This window comes from Lycium ferocissimum, chromosome 4 (genome assembly GCF_029784015.1).
Source record: "Lycium ferocissimum isolate CSIRO_LF1 chromosome 4, AGI_CSIRO_Lferr_CH_V1, whole genome shotgun sequence".
Lineage (NCBI taxonomy): Eukaryota > Viridiplantae > Streptophyta > Magnoliopsida > Solanales > Solanaceae > Lycium > Lycium ferocissimum.
This window is the reverse complement of record NC_081345.1, coordinates 18,541,716-18,560,156: the sequence shown is the minus strand read 5'-3', so window position 1 is coordinate 18,560,156 and position 18,441 is coordinate 18,541,716. Positions and strand designations below refer to the sequence as shown.

Here is an 18,441-nt window from a genome sequence, read left to right as displayed (position 1 = left end):
AGAAATACTTTTCAAAACAACATTTCCTCACTAATGGCTATTGGATGGATTTCATTTTCCTCGTCTTAGATTTCCGACAATTTTACGTTACTATCAATCTTTCAAAACTCAAAAATTCATCAAAAGAATGTATTAATGTCATTATTATCTATAATACACATTTTTCTTAATAAAGTATTTTCTCTCATCAACCATACACCAGAAAACATTTTTTAGAAGAAATATTATTCATGGAAAATGACTTCCCTCATACAAAAGTATCATCGATATTTTTCCAAACAAAAGAAAATAACCAATTGTCTGCTAGCTTCCACACCCATAACAAAAATTAGGAGTGCTTCTTGCAGCAAAAAAAAAAAAAAACTTTTGTTTTTATTAACCAATGATTCAACCATTCTGTCCACCGGCTCCAGTCAATCAGGCACAGGTATAGGAAACCCACAAAGATGTGAGAACAAGGATGGTAGCTCGTGCATGTTCAGGTTTTAGAACTTGGCATGTACTGATCAATAACCAAAAGGAGCTGCTGGAAGACCCTACTGCGATTGTGATTCACCCGATGTAATCGCAGGTTCATCTTTCTTTGAACCAGCATCCTCTAATTTCCCAGAAGTAACAGCCTCCAATGTCTTATAGAATTCCTCAGGGAGAGGACCAGGACGGTGTAGGGGAACGTGTTTTGGTACTGGAGCATCATTTTCAATGACTTCACATTCATATTCATCAGGAATGCCCCAAGGTTTCCACTCTGCATAACAAAATTTGTGAATCAAAGCAAGCTAAAGTAAAGTATAATAACAAATATCCTTAAGCAGCTCCAATTGACAGAAGAAATTCTACTGCAAGGGGTTGATGAGGCGGTCAAATTTCCCAATTTTCCAGCAGAATCTTATAATAAACCACTCCTAATATTTATAAGTCACTAAAACCCCTAGAGCCCTTGGACGAAGTTAAACATGAATTGCATGCAACGTTTTTTCAAAATGAGAGCTTTTAAAAGAGCCTCCCCCAGTCTCCCTAGGGAGCCACTTCCCTCCTCAACTACAACCTTCCCTCACAGCATCCCCGTCAATGGAAAGTTAACAACAATTTCGCCAATTGCGATCAGTTCACAGGCAGTTGACCCATAATGAAAACAATAAGTTGCAAAGAAGAGACAAGGCGGAAAACATACTCTACAGAGAGAACTAGAAAAAAATTCAAAGCACAAGAGACCTCTGCAAAAGGAGGTAGTAAAAAAAATATAAAGTTCTTCCACAAATTGGCAAATGTTAATGGAAGATACAATAGCATCGACAGCTTGAATATTAATGAGAGAAGATCGTTGAGGAGCCAGAGTAGAGAACTATATCTCAAGGTTCTACAAAACCTTATCTCAAAGAGATTGAAAGCTGGAGACCATATATGAAATTGAATACAATTTCTGTACAGTGGAGAGAACGATTACAAAGGCCTTTCATTGAGGAGTAAGTGGAATTGGCTATCAAAGCTGATGCAGGAGATAAAGCGCCTGGACCTAAAGATGATGCAAAGAATGGGTTATGGGAAGATATGGATGAAATGGCTAAAAACTTGTATGTCTACCATCAGTTCTTCCATCCTCATAAATGGATCCCCATAGTGTTTCTTCCCTCTACAGAGGAGATTTGAGACCAAGCAATCCCCTATCAGCATTTTGGTTTTCATTGGTAATGAAAGTTCTAAGCAGAAGTCCTGTAACATTGTGGAAAAAGGTTGGCACAGTACGTGAAATGTAAATAGATGCTCCCTTTCTATGGTGGACAGATGAACAACAAATAAGGTATCTCAGAGTGGTGCTGTTGATATTTGAGGCAGTCTATGGCCTGCATATTGATTTGGCTTAAAGCAGTTCCAATGAAGTTATAAATACTATAAACTCCGTATAAAGATCTACAAAGTATGGCAACGTGTTAATGATGGGTTTAAAAGGAAATTATCTTCCTGGAAAACAGCATAAGCTGGCATAGTTTAATTGAAAGTATGGACCAAATCTATCTTCGCGGAAAACAGTACTTAACCGTAGGACACCTTAATAAATTGTGCGCTGGACGGATCACTTATATACTTAGATGTTACTATTACACAAGCCATCAACAGTGAAGCAGCTAGACAAAAAACTGAAAAGGGATTTTTTGTTCTTTTTGGAAGACAAAAGATGCATCTCGTGAAATGGTCATCCATATTTAACTCTAAGGGAATCCGGGACCAGGGGTGAAGACTTTGGGAATGCAAAACAATATTTACTTTTCAAATAGCTATGGAGGTTTAAAGGTGAAGACGAGCAGTGGAAAATGGAATATGGATAACACAAGGCATGGACGGCCAATGGTGCATTAAACCAATAACTTCTTGGAGTGGCATGGTGAAGCAAACCAGTAATTATCGAGACGAACCATAACTTGGTAAAATTGCAAGTACGAAAAAGCATAAACTTGGTAAACTCTGTAGAGGATGAAGTGATCAGATTTCTGGTTTTCCAGTAACATGGGACTCACTTAAACTTCAACAACATTTTTCCAGAAGAAGCTTTTACTCAATCAGGTTGGTCCATTTTGGGGAGTATAGCATAGTGGACTTTTTGTTTCAATATAGTTCTTAAGGGATAAGAAAGGGAAAATGTGACAGACAAGGGGAAAGAGAAATCGTTGATGCAAAGGTCTGCTAGATGTACTTAAGACTTTCCAAAGAAGGAAGAGGTTGCTGACATCGGATATAAGGCATTCTGCGTCAATGACAGAAAAAACTTGTAGTACTGGTGTATTTTAGTTTAATGTTGCCTAACTATAACAAACCATACTTATAATGGAACACGATTCTTAAGGAATCTGTCTTATTCAAGGAAATTATCTGATTCCTTACATTTTCCTAAATCCTAATACAACGTAAACAATATCTAATAGGTGACGCCATATTCTAAAACTTATTTTTCTGTACAAAACTAAATCCCGAGGGAATGTTCTATGGCCTTACGCCACTCTTAATGTATGAACCCCTAAAGTAGTTTCTTGAGTAGAGTGAACCTTTTTCAAGAAAAAGTACTCTTGACTGGAGGGAAATACAATCAAAATTGTTAATTTGGCAATTCAACTTCATGAAATTCATTCATATCTAGCTTAAAAAGAAAGGATCAATTTTGTCTGGAATGTAATTTATTAATCAAGCGGCACAGTGCTCCATTTAGCACGGCGCTTTACTCATTACTTCTACTAGTTGAAGACTCTATAGATACATTTTGTTCATCTTGACTGATGTTGCCGCAGCTTTATTCAAAATTACACAAAAGCTTAAGCTTTCTTAAAATCAGCATTTCATTGACACTCATCTTATTAGGTTTTAGAGACCAAAATTCACTCTCATATAATATCAATGATCTCACAAACATTGTATAATATCAATTTTTCCCTCCTGACGAACTTAAAACTACAATTTTCCTTGCACCTGGCCACCAATTCACAAAATAGATACTCCATCCGTCCCAATTTAAGTGTCTTACTTTCCTTTTGGGTCTGTCCCAAAAAGAAAGATTCTTTCTATATTTAGTAAGTTTTCCAACTTCAACATTCTACATTTGTTACCTTGTTAAAAAAATAAAAAAAAAATCGAACATTCTCCATGTCAAGTTTATAAGCACAAGATTCAAAGGACATTTTAATACTACAATATACACATCTTTAATTTAAAATCACAAAATTCAAAAGTCTCTCTTTGTTTCTTAAGACTCCGAGCCTAGTAAATTGGCACGTGTGAGGAATTTAAGATTGTAGTAAACGAACCGTTCATGTGACCAATGAGCTTAAGTTCATCTTGAGCTTCCTCAATAAGCTCTTCAACCTGACCACAACCTAGCCGTTTCTCTATGACTTCCGATTCCTGTTCCTCCACGCATACATTGAGTCGCTGACGTGTAAAGCTCTCCACTGCTTTACGGTATCCTTCGTCTTCTGGAACTGCCTTGATATCTTCTAGGGTTTTCCTGTATAGATTTATAAGAACTTCTCTTGCATTTGGGACTACCTCTAAACCTACTATACCTGTTGTTTCTTTCACTTGTGACATCATCATTAATGGCCTTGCTATCCTACGTAGAAACATTTTTTGTTTTTCTCTGTGTTGTTGCTTTCTCTTGGTTGCTATTTGATTTGGTTTTCACAGATGAAAATGCTTGGAGTTGTTGAGAATGGTGAAGGGAAATGATTTAGCTGGTTGAAAGCCAGAATTTGCAGACTTGTTTAATCATTTTTTTGCGCAGATTGCCCTTCTTTGCGCGTTCTTTAAATTTTGCTCCTAATATTTGCGGTCTTTAATTTATGCTCCTCAGGTCTTTAATTTTTACCCTTCTCATTGCAACCCTGAGCATTCACGTAAAAATTATGAGGTTTTAGGTTTGAACCCCCACTCAAGCATAAATTAAAAAAAAATGCAAGGCAAGGTTTGGGTCACGTGTATGCTACCCCGGATAAACTTTTTGAATTAATAAAGAGTATACTTAAGATACTTTCATGCCTTATGCGTAGACATAAGTATACCGAATCCGATATAACTTTGGTAATTCTTAATAAGTTTATGCCGTGGTGGCATACTTATGGGGCAAACTTTTAATGGGTAAACTTTTGAAGCAAGCCCTTAACTAAAAGTTTTTTCCCTAGTTACGCCCTTATGGGGCATACATGGTGAAGTGCGAGGCACGCTTGGAAGAAACTTGGGAGGCGGCACGGCACGACTCCATTTTCAAGAAGAACACACATGGTAAATAACCACATGTGATTTCGGGGGCTGCGACGTAAAACCCCTTTGCGGGTCAAACTCCGGTTGTCGTCGGGTATATAAGGCACGAGGACGATGCCCGCACGGCGGGGGGAGAATGTTACTGCCGCCCACCATTATGCCTTGCGCGCCCGTAACCCCGCGCGCCCGGCCGGGCTCGGCCCGTGCGCGCGCGTACGAAGCGCGCGCGTGCCGTAAGCCGCGCGGGCGCGCCAGCGCGCGCGCGCGCCGCCGCGCGCGCGCGCGCCCCCGGTACGGTGCGCGCGCCGCGCGCGCGTCGCCGTGCGGGCGACGTGCACCGACTCGTCGTGCCGGCACCCATGCGCCGGGCGCACGTCGCCGCACGGCCGACATGCCGCGGGCCGCGCATCGTCGGGCGGCCGGCACGTCGCGGGCCGGCAAGGCGCCGTCGTTCCTAACTCTTTTCTTGACTTCCCTCTTCACCCTCCCTCCATGAAGTTTCATCTCATCCCCATGCTCGTGGAACGAGATATGGCTTGTGGAGCTTTGACACCGACACTTGCTCCTTGGCTAAGTCGAAGCCATTAGGCAAATGATGTTCGAAGTGACGCCAAACTTGAACATGGGGCGGATCTGGCCTTACGGCGCTCGTTGCGCTAAAGATGGAGAACTTTTAGTTAAGGGCGCACAACTAAAAGTATGCCCCATAAGCGCGCAACTTTTCCTAGCGCATAACTAAAAATTTGCTATATAAGACAAAGTCTATGTCTTAAGGAAAAGTTATGTCTTATGGGGCATACTTTTAGTTACGCCTTAACTAAAAGTCTGCCCTATAAGGCATAATCAGGAAAAGACTTTTAGTTAAGACTTAACTAAAAGTTTGCCCATTAAAAATTTGTCCATAAGTATGCCGGATTCGGCATAAACTTGTGAAGAAATTACCAAAGTTATACCGGACCAGGTATACTTATGTCAAGTCTGCCTATAAGGCATAAGTATGCCGGGTCCGGCATAACTTTAGTAATTCTTTAACAAGTGTATGCCGGTGGGGGCATAGCGAAATTTAAACTCTGTCTTGCGAATTTTTTAAAATTTTTTGACTAAATGGGAGTTCGAACCTGGAACCCATGGGTTTTAGCCGAAGGGCAAAATTTAAAGATTTCAAATATGAGGGGCAAAATTTAAAGACCACCCCAAAAGAAGGGCGAATTGCCCTTGTTTAATTAAGATCTTGGACCTGGTGTATCGGATCGGGTCTTTCGCACTAATGGCCCTATATTTGGGTGGTGCTTAATTTTTGTGCTTCGGCAATTTAAGTAAGCAAAATGTGACTGGAAATATCCTTGGCATCGAAAAAGTTAAAAAAAAAAAATAATAAAAAAAAAAGTTCGGTCCGCATAGATTTATATTTATGTATCAAAATATAACACAAGTTATGCCGCTTAATTCCTACAAAATTTATGTCGTAAGTTCAATTCAGACCTACGAAACTTATATGGGCAAGGGATTTTTTTTTTAAACTTATGCCAAATGAATTAGATTACTATGCAACTTATACCGGATAACTTAATTTTCACAGAACTCTAAACTTATTCTTTACCAAATTAGGTCATAAATAAAGATAATTTGACCTGTAAATTTTTATTAAATGAAAAGTAGGGATAAAAGCTAAAGACCATCATATTTAAGGACAAATTAAAGACCACCCTGAAATAGGGAATCCGTGCAAAATTTACTATCGGATCAGAAGAATTGGGCTTGCCTTTCACAATATATTGGGCGTAGTAATTGCACTTGGTAGCCGATTTATATGTGTTATTACTTAAAATTGTACTGTACAGTTTCTCTAAAGTATTTCACTTATAAACAGTCTAAATATAATTATGTATGTGCTTTTTAAAAAACTTTTGAGGATTAAATGAGTGCTTAAGGAGGAAGTGGAAACAAAGTGAAAGGATAACATAATCAAACAAATGAAACATGATAACAACTTTACAAAAAACTGTCTACACCAAATCCATTGCGGAATCTAACCGCATTTGGTGATTTGATGAAATGCAAAAGTATTTTGTGGTTTGAAGAAATCGAATGAATTTTCTAGCTTTATGCTATTATGGTTGTTGTATTATTATCTAGAACTTTTAATGTAAATTGTACAAAATGACACGTTAAGTTGTTTAACAATGACTTAGATCGTGCTCAGCAGGATGCCTTAAATTGGTGAGATATTTTAATATAATTTAATCAGGTCGCTTCATAAATATAACATCACAATTTGTTGCATAATTTCAATTAGGACTAAACTGGACGAAATATATCCTTAACATTTTTTTGCGCGGATTGTCCTTCTTTTGGGGTGGTCTTTAATTTTTGGCCCTCAAATTGTTAGTCTTTAATTTTTACCGTTCGCCTAAAAAGGTGGCCGAAAATACGAGTTCGTATTCGAACCTTGCTCGAAAAAAAAAAAATCGCAAAGCAAGGTTTTGAAAAAAGTTTGTCTTATAAGGCAAAGTCGTAGACTTTTTGCAAAGTCTTGCCTTGCGATTTTATTTTATTTTTATGACTAAGTCGGGGTTCGAATCAAACCGAGGTATTTTAGGCGACAAAATTAAAGCTGCTAAAGAATTTGAGGGCAAAAATTAAAGACCACCCCAACGAAGGGCAATCGTGCAAATTGCCCATACATGCCTGTGTGTCCTTATTAATCTTCTAATTATGCTCGATTCAATTCCATGTGAAGTAATAGTATTTTTGGCACAATTAAGTAACGGTAAGAACGTGATTGAGCCATAAATGAAAATATTATGAATTTCGTGTACATTAACAACGTTTTTTAATCTTTTCCGATTAAAAGATGATAATGCAAGTAAATCATGGCAAATACGTAATGATCAATGTAAAATATCTACAACAGGCTAACGACTTTGACAAACTAGAGCTGATGAGGGGACAGTTGTAGCAAGGTAGAGAAGCAAGCAGGGAATCTTTTATGGGACAACGAATAAAGAAGAAGAAAAAGGTTGAGAGAAGCACTTGTCTACTTTAGCGGATAAAAGAGAACCAACCAAACTGCCTAATCATCACAGAGAGATATTAGTAGTAGCTAAAATAAGACTTTTTAACTCCATCACTTCTCTGCTTTGATTTCATTGCAACTCCAAATATTCTGATAATGCTAACGGTAAAACATACCGTTACCGCCGTCCATTTCTCCGCCGTTAACTTCGACACAACTTCACGCCGGTTATCTCATTCCGTCAGCTTCTTCATTCCCCCTCGGTACTCCTACTATATGAAAAATGTCATTTCTTCCGATTCAAGTGTCTTATTTTCTTTTTTGATCGGTTAAAGATAAAGCGTCTTTTTTTATATTTAATAAATTGACAATTCTAACATTCTACGTGTTAATTTTATAATCATAAGATTCAATATTTTAGTACATTATATATATCTTCAATCTATGACCGGAGGATTCAAAAGTTTCTTTTTATTTTTTCAATTTCATGCCTAGTCAAATTAAGAGCTCCGTTTGGCCATAAATTTTGAAGTTGAAACGTAAAACTTGAAAATTTGAGTTTTTTAAATTGTGATTTTTGAAACTTGAAGTTGTGTTTGAACATGCATTTTACTTGGAAATTTTTTTTGTTGGTGGAAGTGAAATTTCTCCCAAAAGCTGGTTTGAGCCCGTTCTTGGAACTTAAAAATATTTTGAAGATAAATTTTAAAATCTGATCAAATTTCATGGCCAAACAGATATTTGAAGCTAAATTTTCAAAATCTAATCCAAAAGCTATGGCCATACGCTAGCTTAAATTGGAACGGAGGGAGTACTAATATTGTCTAAGCCCCAACTTTTGTTTGTTTATGTTTTTTGTATTGATTGGAGTTTTGTGTTGCAGAGATAAATTTGGAAGATTGACGGATAATTGTTGTGCTGGAAGAAAAAAGTGCAAGGGAAAAAATGGAATTAAAGCAAGTGCAAAGGATGGTTTTAGCTCGGGTTGTGAGCCAGTAAAACAGTCGAGCTATCATCCATCTGAGGACATTGGGGAGTTGGAACTATTGGAGAATGAGGATGCTCAACTAAAGCCAGCTGAATGTACAAGGACTATTATTGAGGTTAAATTGTTTTTTGTGCAAAATAAACTTATTCGTGAAACATATTATAGCTTGCTACTCCCTCCATCTCAAATTATCTATCGTAATTTCTAAAACTAGTTGTCTCAAAGTACAAGACAAAATTATTGTTTTTCTTTTCCATTTTATTCTTAGTAGTAATTGTTCTCGAAGACGACAATCATCTCAATAGAGAAAATATTTAATGAAGAGAGTTTATCTCGTAGGACATACCCCTTCTAATTAATGTTTTCTGAAGGGGTGTGTAAAAGAGAAACAACAGATAATTTAAAACGGAAAGAGTAGCTTTGAGCTGATGGATATATGTTGACTTCTAATTGTTACTCGCTATTTTTGATGATATAATAATGAACCTGTTGTTTGTGTCTTCAATTTTGTGAATCCAAATTATTTTCAGATTCCCTTGTAGGTTTGGTAAACTCATTCTCCTTGTAGTATAAAAGAGGTTGTAATTGGGGATCTTTGTACTGTTCTTCTCATTCATAGTGAAAAACTCTCTCTGCTTCTGCTCCAAGGACATAGCTTGGCTGAGCCTCGTCAAATCCTTGTGTTAGTTCTTCTTTTGTATTTGCTTGTGTGCTAGTTAACTCACGATCTTCCGCAATGGAACACAATATTTCCTCATTACAAACTTAAAAAGAAAAGTTCTGGGGTTAGTTATTGGAGAAAGAAAGAGATTTTGGGACCATTAACAACTTGATTAACGAAAACTCAACTTCCATATCTAGTTCTTTTAGCCTTTTTCCTTCTGATGATAAACCAATGCAAATAATTCCCTTTAACAAATACTAGAATATACCGCTGACCATGCAATATGCTTTCCTGTCTTATGCTTTTAGTTAATGAAACTGTTAGGCATCCATTTGTCATCTGAAATAGACTCTTACAAACTCTACATGACAGGGAATTGTCCACCCTCTCAGTCACTTTTTGATACATCCTGCCCCTCCAACATCAATTTTCTTTGTAGCTCATGAGCAAATATAATCTAGGTTGCTGATCATTATGGTTGGTTGTCTATGGTAGCTGATATATGTCTTTTATCACTTGATTTTGTAGGTAAATAGCAAAGCAACACTCATGTTTTCAAGTGCAATCAATGATGTAATGCGTGCAAATATTTTCTGGCCAGATTTGCCTTACACGACTGATGAACTTGGAAGTAAGATGCACAAGTCCTTTTATTAGCATATTTTGCTAATAATTTACTACTTCTTAGTGTCTTCGTGGCATATTCAATCCTCAAAGGTTTATGTGCTTTCCCTTTCTATCAGATGTCTACTTTCAAGTAAAGAATGACGAAGATGTTCTGAAAAATCCAACAACTGAAGAAAACGTTGTGGTATGGAACATCTAAACTAAGAAATTCAGTTAGTTTTCATTGTTAGGTGCTTCTGTGTTTTCTAAACGATGTATTATTTTGCTTTTCTTTATTTTCTGGCAATTAATTTTGACATAGTATACTGCCACTACTGGGTCCTTTCAAATGATTCTGCTTCATTTGGGGATAACTGTTCCCGGATCACATAGGTATTTCCTGTTTGTTGATTCTGATTAAACTTTTATTGAGTTTCCAAATCATGTCATGGTCGTTTCCCCCATTTTGATAAATAAAGGAAATATGAACCGTGACATAACAACTCATGGTCTTCAATAGCCCAAATCTAATGCTTCACAAGTTTATCCATCAGAAGAGAGAAATTTAATTTTAATATGGTAGTATCTTGATTATGACTTTTACGATCATCTTCCTATGGAAAGATTGTTGTGTTGCATTCAGTTATAAACTGGAACTTTGCTTTATCACTCTACTGTGAAATCCAATTATTGCTTAAAAGCTCTTTCTTTCTGAGAGATATAATAGAAGACCTTAAGAAAATGTAAGGAAGCTGTGTTACATCTATATAGCAAAAACTACCATCAAGGCGCATAATCTTCTTTCTGTTAATTGTATGGAGATATACTAATGAAAGTTAAAATAAAAGGAGTTTTCAGATGGCAACTTCACAGATATTATAAGAAAACTACTTGGTTTTCTCCGAAGGCTTATTTGATTTCCAATAAAATGCAGCAAGTAATTATTGGCCTAGATACATCCGAAATGCAGAGCGATATGGAGTCATCAGGTCAATCCGAAATTGGTTACCACATAGATGATTTTGATGACGAGGATATCGATATTGATGATCTAGAGGACATTGATGACGATGACGATGATGATGAGGATGATGACGACGATGATGAAGATGATGATGAAGCGGTATTACTGATTTTTATTAGTTTACTTCTCAAATATTACTGCTTTTCTATCCATCATTGTTGGTGAATGTACTTGTTCACAGGATTGGGTTTCCGTTCTTGATGATGAAGAAGATCAGAGTGGGGATCCTGACTTGGGGGATTGGGCTACATTAGAAACAATGCGATCTTCTCATCCAATATCCTTTGCCCAACAAATTAGTGAGGTAATTGTCCTTGTGATAAATTTATGCAATGAAGTTATAAGAGTGAGAACTATCAATTTGATTTCCTATTCAGTAAAATCAGCAGATCATATTACATGTAGTTTTCCTGATGTGTGGCTTTTAACTTTTTGTATGTGCCATGGAGATAGTAATCAAACATTTTTTTTTTCATGGTCTAAATTTGCTGCTCAGGTTGTGACAGACGATCCTATAGATTTTATGGATCAGCCTCCAGCAGGTCTTCTTATTCAGGGCCTTCTAAGGCCAGCTTTCCTTGAAGAGCAAACTACCATTCCAAAGCAGATATCTGAACATAAATCAAATGATGCTGGTATACACCAAATGGAAAAAGTTGCAGACCATAAGAAAAACAGTAGTGTTCAAGTCAATGGCCACAAACATGAAAGTGGATCTTCGCAAGATAGCCCAAGTTGTCCAGAGGAATTGGAGAAGGATGAAACCCTTGGAAATGGAACTTCATTTTACAAGCTAGAGATGATTCAAATTCAGTTGATTTCTTCACATGGGCAGCAAGTAAGTTTTGTAGGTTTATCCTTTATGAGGTTCAACCTTAAATTTGTTGATCAATATTACAACACTTGCCTTGCCTGAATCTGCACTCGTGGGGTGCAATTTATGTGAATCAATCAATCATGTCATCCCAAAACTTATATTCAATAAGTACAGAGAAATTTGGACTTGATAATCTCAGAGGGGTTACAATGGGTGGCACGGGTGTGACCCCTTATTTGTTAAGTCGAAAAAAAAAATATCACGAGAAAAGAGCATACAATTATTCTGAACAAGTTGAAAAAGGGTACTCTTCTCATTTGTCCACTTTCTGTTAAGGGAAAAGTTCTGTCCTGAAATTGCTGCAGTCGTTAGATGCACAGATTAAAGTTAGTTTTAAAACTGACACCAGAAGCAGAACAAAAAGTTTCTGTGTCATGATAGATTTTTTATGACATGGTGATAAACTGAGAGATTGGCTACATAGCTAAATTTATGTGGACAAGTTCCATGGGATGCTTTCTTGTTAGTGCCGAATCAGCTAATATACATCAATACAGTGTTTTATTAGTCATTATCACCCAAATTATTTTGTATTTCACACTTGTGTTTAAGACGGCTAAGATGCCCGAAGAATGGCGATGCAGTACAATGATTCCATTGTACAAGAACAAGGGCGACATTCAAAGTTGCAACAACTACGGAGGATCAAGTTGCTAAGCCACGCTGAAAAAGTGTGGGAAAGGGTGGTGGAGATGAGGGTGAGGAGAGCGTGTGTGTATCTCGGAAGAACCGATTGGGATTCATGCGGGCGCTCGACTACGAAGCTATTAATCTTATACGGAGATTGGTGGGCAGTATGGGGGAGAGGAAGAGGGACACACGCGTGGTATTCATCGACTGCAGAAAAGGCATACGACAAAGTGCGAGAGAGGTTTGTGGAGATGTTTGGAGGCTAGAGGTGTGCACCGCGGGCGTACAATAGGGCGATCGGGACATGTGTGATGGGGCGAAGACCGAGGTAAGGACTATGGAGGAGACTCGAGCACTTCCGGTGGTGATGGGGTTGCGCCAGGGATGTTCTCTTAGCCCATTTTTATTTTCCTTGGTGATGGATGGATTGATGTGGCAAATTCAAGGTGAGGGTGCCATGGTGTATGTTGTTGCGGATGACATAGTCCGATGGGCCAGTCTCGCGGCGGGAGTTAACGCTGTTTGGGGTTTGGAGACAAACTCACGGGTCTAAGGGTTCAAGTTGGGTGAGACCAAGACAAGTACTTGAGTGTAAGTTCGGTGATATAGTACATGAGGCGGACGTTGAAGTGAAGCTTGGCACCAGGTCACGGATGAAAGATAGTTTCAAGTATCTTGGGGTCTATTATACAAGGAAATGGGGACATTGATGATGACGCGTCACACAGGCGTATTGGTCCAAGGTGGATGAAATGGAGGCTTGCCTCCCGGGAGTGTTATCGCTGACAGAAGGTGCCACCAAAACTTAAAGGCAAAGTTCTACAAAGTGGTGGTTAGACCAACTATGTTGGCTATGGGCGGAGTGTTGGCCGATCGAAAATCTCATGTTCGGAAGATGAAAGTGGCGGAAATGAGAATGCGATGGATGTGTGGGCACGCTCGCAGCGACACAATTAGGAATGAAGACATCCGAGACAAGGTTGGAGCCGCCTCGGTGGAAGACATAAGACGCGGGAAGCGAGGGCGAGATGGTTTGGGCATGTGATGCGGAGAGATGCAAATGCCCCGGTGTGGAGGTGCGAGAGGGCGCTAACGACGGTTTCGAGAAAGAGGCAGGTAGAGGTAGGCCGAAGAAGTATTGGGGAGAGGTGATTAGACAGGACATGGCGCATTTCCTGCTTACCGAGGACATGACATGATGCAAATGCTCTATAGTTTCTTATCTCTTGATTTCTGCGAGTATCTGTTGGTTTATAATGGCTTATTTACTTTCATTGTTTTCATTTTCATAATTGTTTTGATTTGTTTGCCCGTATCTGACCTTTCATATGCCTTTTCTTGAGCCGAGAGTCTTCCGGAAATAGCCTCCCTACCTAAGGTAGGGGTAAGGTCTGCGTACACTCTACCCTCCCCAGACCCCACGTTGTGGGATTCACTGGCTATGTTGTTGTTGTACACTTGTGGTATATGTCATACATGCATTTTCAATAGGTGCATGCAATCTATTTTCTTAATCCATCGAAAAGCTTAACAATTTTTTGCAATTGTGAAATTCCTGCAAATCTACCCATCAGTGTTCATGTCATTCAAATTTATGTTTTCTAATGGTGTCAGCAGATCTTAGTTGAGCTAGAAGATTTTAGTCAAGCGAGACCTGATGCAATAGCGCATTCGGCTGCCAATATTATATCGCGGCTTAAAGCTGTAGGAGAAGAAACCACACAGGCTCTCAGATCTCTCTGTTGGAGATGCAAGGGAATTCAAGTGGAGGTATCACCAATCTCAGTTCCCCTAGATATGTTTTAGACGATTAGGTTTTGTTGTCTTCCGTCTTTTCAGAAATTTGATGCTTTATAATCCATCAAGTAGTTGGCATTTTTCATCAGTCAACAGCCAAATAAAATAATATAAAGCAAAAGATGCAACTCTTCCTCCCTTTCCCGGACCTCCTTTCCTTCTAATGATGAATTAACTTGCATAAGTAGGTACTTCCAAATATTGGAGCCATCTTTATTTTATGGTAGATAACGGATGGATTTTGTTATTTCCCTACATTGTTGAAATGGAAACTAATCTGCTGCTTTTGTATGCTCCCAGCACCTACTTGATGCTGTTGTTGTGAATAAAATACTCTCGCTTACACTATGTATATATCATGTGTTCCCATCGTTTAACGACTAGTTTCTGATGTTTTGTTGCTTATTTATTTATCATTATTCTTTTAATACGACATCATACCCTTCTTGCTGTCTGTTTGATTCATTGATGCATTAGCATGGAACTGTAAGACTTGAACCACATCACTGTTTAGTGTGATGTTCCACCTGGTAAGTCTTATTTGTCTTGTATGACAGGAAGTGGCTCTGATAGGTGTAGACAGCCTTGGTTTTGACCTGAGAGTTTGCTCTGGAGCACAAATTCAGACACTGCGGTTTTCCTTTAAAAAACGGGTATGATACTTATAGTATTTATCTTTTGTTTTTGAGATTCGAACTTCATTGTCCAGTGTTGCTGCATGTCTTCTGCATTCAAATGAATTGCTGTCAGTGTGGGTTACTGTGTCTTTGACACAGATCTGACATGCAGGATCTGTGTACATATAGAACCACTTACGGGGTATCTGGAATATTTATTATCTTAGATCAAATGGATAGAATGCAACATGCTTGTACATATTTCTCATACTAGCTATTTTAAATCCTAAAGCTTTTTCTGGTTTGAGTATCACTTTGTGTTACTTCCAAGTTCCAAGTTAGTAACTCTTTTGTTTTCATCTGAGCAATTAAAAGTTTTAACACCATGAAAACATAGCACATTTTCATTCTTCAGTACCATTGTTTTTGCTCAAGTTGTGTGTGGAAATAGTAATAGAATGTTGTATTTGCAGGCAACCTCGGAGTACAGTGCCGAAAGACAATTAAACGACCTGCTGTATCCAAGGGTCCACCCTACATTACATCAAACGAAAGAAACTCACCAAGCTGAATCATGAAAAAATCTGTAGATTTTGTTGTACTTCTGATTCAAAATTGTATATATAATATATACTCTTTGATTCATCCATTAGAGTTATTTCTTCAGTGGAGGCTGGAGGTCACAACTACTCAGAGTTCTCCATTTACTGTTGTTGAAAACTCAATTTTTACCGCTTAGGTCCAATTCTAATGCAATTTTGGTTAATACATATATTTTTTGAAAAATTCTGTGTTGTGCTAGACTCTTGCAAAGCGTTTGCCATAAACAGTTGGGTAAAATATTGATCATCTAACTGCAATTAGCTACACCTGCTCCACATTACTTCTTCAACTTTTACTGATGCAGCTTCTTCCCATGTCATGATTTTCTCTCTAAGGAGAAGACATAGCCCACAATACTATTTTGGTTGTATGTAATGGAAACATTATCATATCACAAATTTCTACAAAAAGTATAAAACAACCACATTAACCAGGTAAAAACCTGTCAAATGATTACATCTTTTGAAATGTCAAATCTGCATCACTATCTTATTGAGACAAAGAACAAGAACTTCAGAGAAAATAAAGCTTTATCTTTCTCTTATTGTTATTCAAATAGCCACATATGATGAGTAAAGAATTAAGTAACTATAGTTAACAATTCTTCATGTAAGTCTCATATGCTAATTGAGCTGTGAGAAGATCAACAACACCAGAACCAACAGTTTTAAACACAGTAATCTCCTCATCAGTTGTTCTCCCATTCTTTTCTCCCTTTATCAATTCCAACAAGTCCCCAACAATATCATCCCTTGTAATAACCCCTCTCTCAAATGCACCAACCAGTTCCCCTGCCTCTACCAATGCAGCTTCATTATCAACAAACACTCTCCCCCTCTTCAACGCTTCATCATCGCACTCCCTCATCGAATGCTTAAACGATCCAACCAAATCCAAATGCGCTCCTTCTTTAAGCTTCTCCCCCTTCACTAATGGCGTCTCTGAATTCGTTGCACAACTCACTATATCTCCCAATCCCACAACTTCCTCAAGACACCCATTACTCTCAAAACTCACCCCTTCAAATCCACCTTCACTTTGCAATTTCTCGACCACCTTTTTCGCCTTATCAGCAGTTCTATTCCAGACTATCACTTTCTTCAAATTTGGCCTAACTGTCAGATGTGCCTTGATCAAATGTGGCGCTAAAGTACCTGTTGGAAAATATGATCCAAGAACCCAAAAAGATTTGTAAATTACAAACGAAGAACAAGAAATTATTAAAGGCTTCAAACACGTACGAAACGCTTTCCTAAAAGCGATATTTGCTCCCTCTCCTCCGCGAGATTGCTATGGGATTGTGTGCAAATACCTTTTTAGTGAATATGACAAAGCCGTTTGAAAATTTACACCGAGCAAACAGTGTAAAAAATCATCTTAGAAAAGCAATAACCTTATTGATTTTCAAGAGAAGTTGCACTAAATTAGACAAGGTACATCTTTTCACCAAAAAAGACACCTTCTATAAAAACTCTTTGTAAACAATTTATATTTAAATAAAGATTCCAACAGTACCAGCACCAATCATCAAAAGGGTCTCAGAATCTTGTCTTGATAAGAATTTTGAACCTAAAGCTGAGGTGCAAGCAGTTCTGTAAACAGTGAGTTCAGTGGCATCCATAGTGGCTAAAGTTTGTCCAGTAACGGAATTGAAAAGAACATAACTTGCATGAACACCAGGTAAATTTTGAGCAGAGTTGTTAGGATGGTAAGTGACTAGTTTAGTACCAATATAAGGAAGTGAAGGGGAAATAGACCAAGAAGGCATTAAGAGGAGTGAAGTGGAAGGGCTTGTTTGGTGAGCATGTCGAAGTGGGGATTCAATGGTGGAAGTGAAAGTTGGGAGGGATATTTGGAGGTGGTTGATGAGGGATTTGTGGGTGAAAAGGGTGTGCAGAGTGGTGGTGGAGATGAAGATTGGTGGTGTTGTCATGGTGGATTGGGGATTTTCTCGATCTTCTTTGGTGGAAAAATGGAATTGGAAGACTGGAAAGTTGGGTTCTTGGAGATAGTACTTGAAATGGAATTTATACAAATGGCTTTCTTGAGGCCACTATTTAAATTGTGTTTCATTTAGTTGATTGACCTCATTTTACACTCCCAATTCTTGCTTGTCCACCGTAATAACAATAATTTTCATTTTTACTTGTCCACTTTAGTATATTAAAAAAATAAAATAAAATTATTCTTAATATTAATTACTCATTTTAAAATATTCTCTAAATTCAATAAGACTGTGCACTAATAAATATGAAAAGATTATAGTAAAATACATGTTTTATTTATTAATTCTTAAAGACGTGTAAAGTAAAAAATGAAAAAGTAAAAAATGAATGAAGGTAGTATTCTGACAAAGACAGATTCAACCAACTATATTTTAAAAGGAAATACTAATCCACCAGGCTAATAGCAACAGACTCAGAAGAGCTTATAGTTGACTTGGGAAATTTCATGGCAAGCAGCTCAACAAAATGACCCAAATCAAATGGCTCCTTAAATTCTACACATTTATCTCATCTCATATTCTCATTTGTATTAATGATGGGCACTCCTATTATTCCTATTCTCCATGTTCGAGGAAGGGAGTTAATAACTTTGTACAATTCCATCTGAAGATGCATAAAATACACATATTTACATTTTAAAAAAAGGTCTCAATAAAATTGGAAATATGTTAATAGAAGGCTGTATATTGCACCTCTCATCTGTTTTTTTCTTTTTTTGGAATCATCTGAATTCAGTTCAAGTAGAATAACTATATTATACTTAAATATACTTAAACAAAGTAGCACCGTCACCTATGCTTGCAGCTGCATATAGATTTAATCTTAATTTTGAGTGCAAATATTAATTAATTTGCGGGGCTTCACTTC

General features: G+C 37.8%; 3 protein-coding genes across 5 annotated transcripts; 1 reads left to right on the top strand and 2 right to left on the bottom strand.

The window, feature by feature from the left end:
- Positions 1–146: 146 nt before the first annotated feature.
- LOC132051689 (probable NADH dehydrogenase [ubiquinone] 1 alpha subcomplex subunit 5, mitochondrial) lies at positions 147–4,249 on the bottom strand. The gene is made up of 2 exons (XM_059442862.1): positions 3,795–4,249; positions 147–748 (listed from the first exon to the last, which is right to left on the bottom strand). Exons 1-2 carry the CDS (start codon positions 4,111–4,113, stop codon positions 537–539), a joined length of 531 nt encoding a protein of 176 aa, XP_059298845.1. The 5' UTR covers positions 4,114–4,249; the 3' UTR covers positions 147–536.
- A 3,616-nt stretch (positions 4,250–7,865) lies between these two features.
- On the top strand, positions 7,866–15,751 carry LOC132051687 (uncharacterized protein At3g49140-like). Of its 3 annotated transcripts, none has more exons than XM_059442859.1 (10): positions 7,867–8,025; positions 8,646–8,865; positions 9,943–10,045; positions 10,158–10,225; positions 10,955–11,143; positions 11,226–11,348; positions 11,541–11,882; positions 14,169–14,321; positions 14,906–15,001; positions 15,439–15,751. In XM_059442859.1, the coding sequence occupies exons 1-10, from the start codon at positions 7,919–7,921 to the stop codon at positions 15,541–15,543; spliced, it is 1,506 nt and encodes a 501-aa protein (XP_059298842.1). In that variant the 5' UTR covers positions 7,867–7,918; the 3' UTR covers positions 15,544–15,751. The 3 variants fall into 3 exon arrangements, with proteins under 3 accessions (XP_059298843.1, XP_059298842.1, XP_059298841.1); XM_059442858.1 differs by having other exon boundaries at positions 14,166–14,321; XM_059442860.1 differs by lacking the exon at positions 14,169–14,321 and having other exon boundaries at positions 7,866–8,025.
- Positions 15,752–15,966: 215 nt separating this feature from the next.
- Positions 15,967–17,615, bottom strand: LOC132051688 (protein SAR DEFICIENT 4). Its single transcript, XM_059442861.1, has 2 exons — positions 17,084–17,615; positions 15,967–16,722 (listed from the first exon to the last, which is right to left on the bottom strand). The coding sequence occupies exons 1-2, from the start codon at positions 17,499–17,501 to the stop codon at positions 16,163–16,165; spliced, it is 978 nt and encodes a 325-aa protein (XP_059298844.1). The 5' UTR covers positions 17,502–17,615; the 3' UTR covers positions 15,967–16,162.
- Positions 17,616–18,441: the final 826 nt, after the last annotated feature.

Coding starts and splice junctions, on each gene's coding strand:
- LOC132051689 (XM_059442862.1), bottom strand. CDS start 4,113: ATGTTTCTACGTAGGATAGCAAGGCCATTAATGATGATGTCACAAGTG. Junction 749..3,794: donor GCTCATTGGTCACATGAACG/GTTCGTTTACTA, acceptor TTTGTTATGCAG/AGTGGAAACCTTGGGGCATT.
- LOC132051687 (XM_059442858.1), top strand. CDS start 7,919: ATGCTAACGGTAAAACATACCGTTACCGCCGTCCATTTCTCCGCCGTT. Junction 8,866..9,942: donor GTACAAGGACTATTATTGAG/GTTAAATTGTTT, acceptor TTGATTTTGTAG/GTAAATAGCAAAGCAACACT. Junction 10,046..10,157: donor CACGACTGATGAACTTGGAA/GTAAGATGCACA, acceptor CCTTTCTATCAG/ATGTCTACTTTCAAGTAAAG.
- LOC132051688 (XM_059442861.1), bottom strand. CDS start 17,501: ATGACAACACCACCAATCTTCATCTCCACCACCACTCTGCACACCCTT. Junction 16,723..17,083: donor CCTTTTGATGATTGGTGCTG/GTACTGTTGGAA, acceptor ATTTTCCAACAG/GTACTTTAGCGCCACATTTG.